General features: G+C 52.8%; 1 protein-coding gene across 1 annotated transcript in view; it reads left to right on the forward strand.

Annotated features, from left to right (window-relative positions):
* Positions 1 to 1,965: 1,965 nt before the first annotated feature.
* LOC103609826 (DNA (cytosine-5)-methyltransferase 3A) overlaps positions 1,966 to 9,234 on the forward strand; it is an 11,531-nt gene continuing 4,262 nt past the window's right edge. The window contains exons 1-10 of the mRNA XM_008594102.1: positions 1,966 to 2,111; positions 2,215 to 2,259; positions 3,154 to 3,233; positions 3,792 to 3,904; positions 4,055 to 4,238; positions 4,429 to 4,513; positions 6,339 to 6,484; positions 7,223 to 7,313; positions 7,491 to 7,639; positions 8,732 to 8,817. Of these exons, the coding sequence (XP_008592324.1) occupies positions 1,997 to 2,111; positions 2,215 to 2,259; positions 3,154 to 3,233; positions 3,792 to 3,904; positions 4,055 to 4,238; positions 4,429 to 4,513; positions 6,339 to 6,484; positions 7,223 to 7,313; positions 7,491 to 7,639; positions 8,732 to 8,817 (1,094 nt within the window). The 5' untranslated portion in view covers positions 1,966 to 1,996. The remainder of the gene's footprint in view (positions 2,112 to 2,214; positions 2,260 to 3,153; positions 3,234 to 3,791; positions 3,905 to 4,054; positions 4,239 to 4,428; positions 4,514 to 6,338; positions 6,485 to 7,222; positions 7,314 to 7,490; positions 7,640 to 8,731; positions 8,818 to 9,234) is intronic.

Genomic DNA, 9,234 nt, shown 5'->3' on the forward strand with positions numbered 1-9,234 from the left:
CCCTTTCCTCTGGCCTCCTGCTGCTAGCCCACCCCCACCTTCCTTCCCCACCCCCGCGGCCCTCCTCCTGATGGAGGCCCCTTCCTTCGCTGCCAGTGCCGGGTGCCTGTTCTCCTGCACCGAGCGGGCCGGGATGCTGAGCAGCTATCAGTAGCAGCATCTGACAAGCGGGGGGAAGTTGTGGGGGAAGAAGAATTTTCAGGAACTCGCTGTGGAGGGGTTGAGAAGAGAGATGAAGGGGCCGTGGGAGAAGTAAGGAGGGTGGTGTCAGCCACGACTCCCTCCTGGACCTGGGGAGCCCGTGCCCACCGGCTGCTGCTTGCTGTGGAAGTGCCCTTTCCTGCCCTCTGCCACCTGCACACCTTGTACTGGCTGAGGGGCCTCATCACGCTGGGAGACAGGGTCTTTGGGTTATCCAGGGCAGCACCCTAATCTAGGCCAGTCATCCACGCCTGAAGTTTGAGGGGGCATGGTGGAAGGGAGCAGATGGCCAGGCCGGGGCTTATCTGTGAGTGTAACTGGCGCAGCTGAGGATCCCTCGAGAGAAGGTGGCTCCCCGAGAAGAGTCCCCTTCCCCCACTAGCCAGAGACCATGCCTTGGTGCACCTTCTTGTGGGGAAGGAGGTGATAGCTGATTGATAGCGGGAAGGGGAGTGCAAAGTCCCGAGCAGGTGAGAGGCGAGGCGGCAGAGGGAGGGATGAGCAATTACTCTGCGTTCTCAACCCCCCGCGCCCGTGAGCTCATTTTCCCAGCTGCTTGTGGGCTGGGGGCAAAGGATGCGTTATCTCATTTTAGAGTTTGTTGAGTCAGAGGAAGAACCGGGACTAACATCCTCAGTGTTTTAGGAATCACCACAAGAAACAGATTTGGTCTGTTGCTAGAGTCAAAGACTTCAAGATTGAATGAAATAAAATCAATCTGCAAGACAGTACATAGACTGTTGAGCTTAAACAAAGGTTCTCAACCTGGGACCTTGGGTTTGGGGGCTCATTGATAGGCTTTGGGAGAGTCCTTGGAATCTTTGATACGGATTCTTAAACAGGTCAGAAAAGGTTACCATAAATCCTTCGGTTCAAATGCCTTTTTAAGTCTGGAGCAACTCCAATGCAAAGGGACTGCTCCAAAATCAGCTACTAATTAGTTGCGAGGCTAAGACAGGAATGTAGATGCTCTGACTTCCAGTTTAGAGCTCTTCCTTACACTCCAAGTTGCTTTCTGATACTCTTTTTTAATTTTGAGGACGGGTTTGCATTCATAGCTGTAGGTTCTTGGGGAAAGCTGCATGTTGAAAATGGGGTTTTTCTCTGAATCCAGTATGGTGGAAATGGGTGCAGAGCCTTGAAGTGTGAGGGCTGGGTGTCCTAGATTCAGTAGCGGGGGTGCGATGAGCTTGACTGGTTCTCAGAGCTGAGTATCAAGGATTTCATTCTCCTTTGTAGGGCTCCTGGAGCAGGTTTTGAGAAGGAATGGGCGCGTGGATCGTAGCCTGAAAGACGAGTGTGATGCGGTGAAAGGCTGGAGGCTGTTCAATGGGAGAATAACTGGGGTTTGGATTATTAACTTGTTGGTGGGATGGCAGAGAGAGTGCCTGGTCTACAGTGTGTGCTCAGTAAATAACTGAAAGAGTAAATGTATTTACAGACCTGAAAGGTACACATAGAAGGGGCCGAATCTGGTAACTACTACATTGGATGTAATCCATCAGATCCAGAATGGCGTCTGAGCATGGGGACAGGCAGCCTCTTACCGAGTTCCCTATGGTGTTGAGCAGATGTGGGAGGAGATGGTACTTCAGAATGATGGGCTCTCCATTGGCTTGCTGGAACCAGAGAGTGGGGAGGCAGGAACAAGTTGGGGACCAAGCTGCAACCCAGTGTAGGTAGAGCAGAGGAGGGGTGGGAGCTAGAGTTCCCTGTCAGCCTCTTTACTGTGATCTTGTTACCTGCTTTTCTTGATCCAGAGGAGAAGAATCCCTACAAAGAAGTTTACACAGACATGTGGGTTGAGCCCGAGGCAGCTGCCTATGCACCACCCCCACCAGCCAAAAAGCCCCGAAAGAGCACAACGGAGAAGCCTAAGGTCAAGGAGATTATTGATGAACGCACAAGAGGTAGTTGGCCTGGCTCTGGAGCATGGGGCCGGGAGGCTGGCCTTCCAAGGAGGGCTGTGGCCCTGGTGGCCTCCTCTGATGCTGGCTCTCCTCCCCTCTGCAGAGCGGCTGGTGTACGAGGTGCGGCAGAAGTGCCGCAACATCGAGGGTGAGTCAGCCTGGGGGCCTGGTGCTGCTAGGACAGGCAGGAGACCTAGCTCCTGGTGTGGTGAGGGTGCAGCATAGCATTGGTTCTTGGGAAGGTCTGAATAACGGGATCGGGGCCCTGTGACATTGACACTCAGTGATGGGGTCTGTCCTGTGTGTCCCACCACCTGCTTCGTGAACTGTCCATTTCATGGTGCCATGATTCTGCTTTCCCATCAGTGGCATGGGCTGATTGATCTTTAGGGTTTGGGACACCCCAGTGGGTCGGGGAAGGGTGGCCCCTCTTGGATTTGATTAAACGGGGCCGGCCCGGTGGTGCACTGCTACAGTGCGCCGCTTGGGAGCGCAGCAGCGCTCCCGCCGAGGGTTCGGATCCCACGTACAGACCAGCCGCTCACTGGCTGAGCGAGGTGCGGGCGCAACACCGAGGGTTGCGATCCCGTTGCTGGTCACGAAAAAAAAAAAAGGATTTGATTAAACTTGCCTGAAGATGCTCTTTTGGCCTTTGACCATTCCTCACCTTCTCTCATCCCTTGTCTGCCTCTTTGGCCTAATGCTGATGGTCTGGCTTGGTGCCTTCAGGGCCTGGGAGGACTGGGGTCAAGGGACCGGGGGCCAGGACATCCCCAGGAACACCTGCAGAGCCAGGCCCCTGTTCTCAGGAGTGGGTTTCTGCTCCCACATGGTGGCATTGTTTCTCTAAGCAATGAATGGGCTTTTGAGATGGCCAGCCGTGGTGCCTCCCTTTTCCATGGGGTGCCCTACTGGGCTCCCTTCTGACTTCTCTTTGGCTGCTTGTCCAGCACACCCCTTTCTTGCAGCTTTTCTGGTACGGGGCTTTGGCCCAGGGCGGGGGGCCCTTGGTGACGCTTGCTCCACTTGCTCTGCTTTCCAGACATTTGTATCTCTTGTGGCAGCCTTAACGTCACCCTGGAGCACCCTCTCTTCATCGGAGGGATGTGCCAAAACTGCAAGGTAGGGGCGCACCCCCTGGGAAGGTGCAGCTGAGGGTGGCCCTCGGCCCCCTGGCTGACTGTGCCTCCCGCCCCTGTGGGCTTGGAGGGGTTGGCACCTTAGAGGGTGTGATGTAGACTTCAAGGTTTACTCTGGAAGCAGAGAGTCCCAATAAAATGGGCCCTTGGGCTTCAAGCTTTTGGCCTGCTCTTATTTTTCTACTCTGAAAGATTATTTTCCTCCCTAATGCTCATTCTAGTCCCCACGTGTGGGCAGGGCTCTCAGTGTCACCAGCATGAAGGGGGTGGGTTGCTGTGCCATCGGGAGCCCAGGGTTGCAGGGAAGACATGGTGGGGGTGCAGCTCCCTCCCTGGCCTTGCTCTTGGCACCTCTTTGGTTCCTGATAAGGTGTCCCCTTCCCAGATCTGTGGTTTGGGTCTGACCCTGGCTGGTCAGGTAGCAGGGTCATGTCTCCAGGGCTGAGTCAAGATTCCAAGAGGCCGGGTTCGTAGCTTGCCTTTACCCTGGCTGCCCTGGGTCCCACTCTGGTGGTCTCTGACCCTCCGTGCTGCTCTCCAGAACTGCTTCCTGGAGTGTGCGTACCAGTACGACGACGACGGCTATCAGTCCTACTGCACCATCTGCTGTGGGGGGCGTGAGGTGCTCATGTGTGGGAACAACAACTGCTGCAGGTGAGGGTCCCCTCCCTCCTTGCCTGGGACCTGGCTTTCCCGCCTGCTCCCTGCTATGCTCTGGATTAAGTGCTTCCATTCCAGGTGGCACACCTTGGCCTCCCTGGGTGGGGGCTGAGAGTTCCCCCTGCTCACTGCGCTTCCTTCTAGGTGCTTTTGCGTGGAGTGTGTGGATCTCTTGGTGGGGCCAGGGGCTGCCCAGGCGGCCATTAAGGAAGACCCCTGGAACTGTTACATGTGCGGGCACAAGGGCACTTATGGGCTGCTGCGGCGGCGGGACGACTGGCCCTCTCGGCTCCAGATGTTCTTCGCCAATAACCATGACCAGGAATTTGTGAGTGCCGGGCCTAGGGCGTGGCCTCGCGCTACCGTTGCTCACGAGGCCTGGGCCGTGGGCAGAGTGCCTGAGCCGCGCGGGTCTAGAAAGCCTCGTGCTCCCATAGTTGGCTGGGAGGGCCAGCCCTGGGTGAGGATCTGTGGGACACTCCTGGGCATTTACCTGGCCTGTTATGCTTACTGCTTAGGATCCTCCGAAGGTTTACCCACCTGTACCAGCTGAGAAGAGGAAGCCCATTCGGGTGCTATCTCTCTTTGATGGAATTGCTACAGGTGAGTGGTGCAGGTCCTGAGAGGTGCTGGCCTCCTTTTCCGAGGATGGGGGAGCTCTGTGTGTGTGTGTGTGTGTGTGTGTGTAAGTAAATAAGTGTAAAACTCTGGCCAAACAAAATGATTGTTAACATTGCAGTTGTTAAGTGCAGTCTATGCACATGGGATTTGGCCAAAAATAAAAAGTAAAAGGAGTGGTAAAGCAGCCTGTCAAGTTGGCACTTCCCTCAGTGAAGGAGGTTCTGTAACAGGTAAGAGCAGTCACTAATCAGAGATTAATAGAAGATTTTCACAAGCCTCGAAAGACAGACTCGTGACCAAAAGAGAAACGTATACAATTGTGTTGTTTTAATTATAAATGAGATAATCTAAAGAAAGCTATTTAAATTGCCCGTAATTCTATGACTAACATTTTGATGTATTGCCTTTTGTTTTTTCCTATGCGTGTGTGTTTATGTAATCATACATATACAGATAAATTGAATAAGAGGGTGGTATGTTCATAGTTTTGTAACCTGCCTTGCCTTTTATCATGTTATCATTACTTTTTCTTTTCAAGCAGTATAGAGCTTATATTCTTTATTTGTAAATTCTGCGTAGGATTCCCTCAAGTGAAAAGTACCATAATTCATTTAACCCTATTAAGTTATTTACTATTTTTTCATTATTATAAGCAATGCTGTGGCAGGCATCCTTATACACACATCTTTATGTACTTAAACCATTATCTCCTTAGGAAAAACTCTTAGTAGGAAATGCTAGGTCTCTGTGTAGGCACTGGTTTTTCATGTGGCTCTTGACACTGCCAGAAAGCCCTCTCAAGAGGATGTACTGACATATATGCACTCCTCCATGGGCCCCAAGGCCGGGCTTCTCAGTCCTTAAGGAAGGAACAGCTCTCCGTACAACCTGTTTTCACCTGACCAGAGGGAGATCAGCAGTCTGAGCCGGGGGACCTCGGCCAAACGGTGAGGGTGGGGTGGCATCTGAGGCCAGATGTTTGTCTTCTGCTCTTAGCTCAATTGGATGTTCTGTAGACCTGGAGAAGTTCTTTTACAGCTTTAGTTTCTCAGGCTAGAACCTTGAGGCCTTCTTAAGTCATGTCACCCTAAGAGGCCATGCAAGCTCTGTGGTAGAGAGTTCTGTTGGGAGCAGTAAAAATGGTGCTGCTGTACCTGTTTCTCCTGACGTTTTGGGAGGTCTGTTCTGATTGCTGCCTTGCCTCGGCTGAGCACCGAGCATGTGTGGAGGGGTCATGGTAAGGAAGCCAGTGTAGTCAGTTAGCCCAGGAGGAAAGACGAGACCTCATACCATCTGCAGTCGAAGAGAGGGGCTGAAGTGAGAATGAGGTGCAGGTGCCAAGTGCTGGGGGCTTGCAGAGGAGGGGACGCAATTTTAGGGCACTATTGAGTGGGGTGGGGCATTGATGAATCCTTCTTTAGAGTAGGTGGCATTTAGGTCCAGCCTGGAAGGGTAGGGTAGAATTGCAGCAAGACATGACTGAGGAAGGACCAAGATGTAGATGTGGAAATACCCAAGAAAAAGCCACCAAAATAGTCAGCTGCTCTTCTCCCTGTATGCTGAAACCACTGATCTGGTCAGTCTTCCGCAGCTTTGACTGTCTTTCAAGTAGGCCAAACGAATATGAAACAGCCTCAGCATTGATCTACCAGTTTGATTGAAAAAGGATTAAGGCAGCTTCATGGGCAGGGTGGGGCTTGGCCTGCAGCTGGTGCCATGTGGCTGGCTGGGCCAAGGTCTCACCTGCTAAGATGGTGGTGCCGAAGAGATGGCCCTGAATGACAGTGATCTCTGCCACCTGGCGCAGGGCTCCTGGTGCTGAAGGACTTGGGCATTCAGGTGGACCGCTACATTGCCTCGGAGGTGTGCGAGGACTCCATCACGGTGGGCATGGTGCGGCACCAGGGGAAGATCATGTACGTCGGGGACGTCCGCAGCGTCACGCAGAAGCATGTATGTCGGCGCTGTGGGAGGTGGCCAGCCTTCTTCCCCCGCACACTCAGCTCCTGGAGGCAGCCCCCCCTTTCATTTTGTTAATTTGCTCTTTTCCTTTTCACCCTTTCCCCCAGCCTCTCTTCCTCCTTACCTTCCAATTTTCCTCTGTGTTGAAGGTAATGGTAGTAGGCAAATTAAAAATGGGAATTTGGGAGCTTGCCTTTTTAGACTCTGGCTATTCCCTGGGCACCCTTTTTAGTAGAGTGCTTTGGATTGGAGCATGGTTCCTGTCCTCCCAGTGCCTTTGGTGAATAGCTTTGCCAGCCTCCATTTCTGGGGGGCTCTATGGCACGGTCTTGCCCTTCCATTTATCTGGGTCTACAAGCTCTGGAATCCTGAAGGGCATTTGGGGGATATTCAGATGACCCAGACACCCTACCTAAAGTGCTCCAAGCATAAAGTACTGCCTGGACTGCTTTGCCCCACTGAGCAGCTGCTTTTCCTACTTGGCACACACTGGCTTCCCTGCTGGCCTCAGAGATGATCCAGTTGGGTCTGCTCACTTATCGTTTAGGAAGCTGAGCCCAGAGAGTCTCAGTGATTTGCAGGTGGCTGCACAGTGAGGGTAGAGCAGGTGGGTCCCCTCTCTCCTGTGCCAGAGGACTTTTTTTTGCGAAGTTCACAGATCATTTTCTCTCTTCCCTTGTGCCTCTGTCCCTGCACAGCAGGCCCATCACACTACCTTTATCCTCCCAGATCCAGGAGTGGGGCCCATTCGATCTGGTGATTGGGGGAAGTCCCTGCAACGATCTCTCCATCGTCAACCCTGCCCGCAAGGGACTCTACGGTAGGTGCTGTCCTCACCCCTGCCACCTTCTGAGCTGGTGCTTCCGCACTTGGATATTGCTGCCCTGGGACAGCTATTCCCAACAATCCTGTCTTCCCTTGCCCTCCCTGTGCCCGAGCCACACCACTGTCTTACGCAGACAGCCCCAGCTGATGGCTTTCTCTTCCGACCTCTCAGAGGGCACTGGCCGGCTCTTCTTTGAGTTCTACCGCCTCCTGCATGATGCGCGGCCCAAGGAGGGAGATGATCGCCCCTTCTTCTGGCTCTTTGAGAATGTGGTGGCCATGGGCGTTAGTGACAAGAGGGACATCTCACGATTTCTCGAGGTATAGCCAGCAACCTTGGTTTGGCCAGCTCACTAATGGCTTCTACCTGGGACTGCTGCTTTATCCCTGTCTCATCTGCATTGTGGAGCTGGGGACTGGTGACTTCTGCTTTGCAAGGGGCCTGTTTGGGAAGCTCCAGCCTTCCCAAATAGAAAGGGAGGAAACAGTGGTAGAGGCCCACCCTGGAAAGAGCCAGTGGTCTCACTCTAAGGTGGTATTGTGGGTGTGGACATCAGGGCTTGAAGGACCTGACTGTCACTAAGTAGAGTGGGGTGCCAGACTCCTGGGGTCAGGGATTCCATGTGGCCTTCACACTGCGGGGACCGTTCAGGTGCCAAGATCAATTTTCCCTGACCAGAATGGCTCGTCCTCACTCCCTGGCACCATGGTGGATACTTCATGGCACCTGAGAAGAAAACATGGCTTATCTCAGTTTGTATGCCCTATAATGTGAGTCCCCCTTCTCCCTGAGCCAGGTTTGAGCCATGCACAGAGGACTTCTGCCAGAGGTGTTCTGGGAGGTGGGGGGCATCTGGGAGCTTGAGCCCATGCTTCTGAGTGTTGGGGTCAGTGACACCTCAAGCTGGTGTTCTGACTTTAGATGTGAGCAGGCGTCTATTTAGCATATAATCTGGATGTGTGGTGAACACACCCACATGCATTAGAGCTTTCTTAAAGCCTCTGGGTAGTCTAGAGCTGCTTGTCCAATGAGGTTAGCCATCAGCCATGTGTGGCCGCTTTGATTAACATTGAGAATTCAGTTCCCCAGTCACACTGGCCTCATATGATATAAAAGACAGCTGCCTGTAGTGAGTGGGTGGCTACTGTATTGAACGGTGCAGACAGAGAATGTTCCCATCATTGCAGAAAGTTCAGCTGGACAGTGCTGGTCTAGAATGTTCCAGTGAGAGCATGTAAAATGTGGCTAGGTTTAATTCCAGCTTTTCCTGGAGGCTTCATACTGTCCCAGTGTGCGGCCTTCTGAGAGAGAAGGAAGAGCCTTTGAGGCTGTGAGGCTCTAAACCAGCAGAGTTACCAGCACTATTTAATATTCCTTCTTCGCTCATCTTTAAACTATCTCCTGTTTTATAGTCCAACCCTGTGATGATTGACGCCAAAGAAGTGTCAGCCGCACACAGGGCCCGCTACTTCTGGGGTAACCTTCCCGGTATGAACAGGTGGGTGACAGCTCCTAGGCCTGGGGTGGCTGGTGGCGGCTGGGGGCTGCAGGCAGGACAGTCCATGGGGAGAGTGGACCACTGAGTGGGCCCTCTAAGGCCAGCCTCCTCTGCTGATGCCGTGCTGCTCTGCCATGTTCTTTATTTCCTTTTTCTTGAGGAAGGATGGGAGTCGGGGTAAAGAAAATACTTGCCTGAGAAACCAATAACTAGTGGTCTAAAGTAGGACCTTTAAAAGTGCATTTGAGTTGTATGCCGCTGAGTTCTGTAGTTCTCCTACAGTGGTGATGTGTCCAGAGCCACTGGTCCTTCGATTCTCCTTTGAGAAAGCCGAGGAGGACGGGGAAGGGCGTGGGGCCACATCCTGCTCCAGGAGAGGGAATCTTTTTTTTTTTTTTTTTTTTTTTTTTTTTTTTT

The sequence above is a fragment of the Galeopterus variegatus genome, unplaced genomic scaffold (assembly GCF_000696425.1).
Source record: "Galeopterus variegatus unplaced genomic scaffold, G_variegatus-3.0.2 Scaffold10150, whole genome shotgun sequence".
NCBI classification, from domain to species: Eukaryota; Metazoa; Chordata; class Mammalia; order Dermoptera; family Cynocephalidae; genus Galeopterus; species Galeopterus variegatus.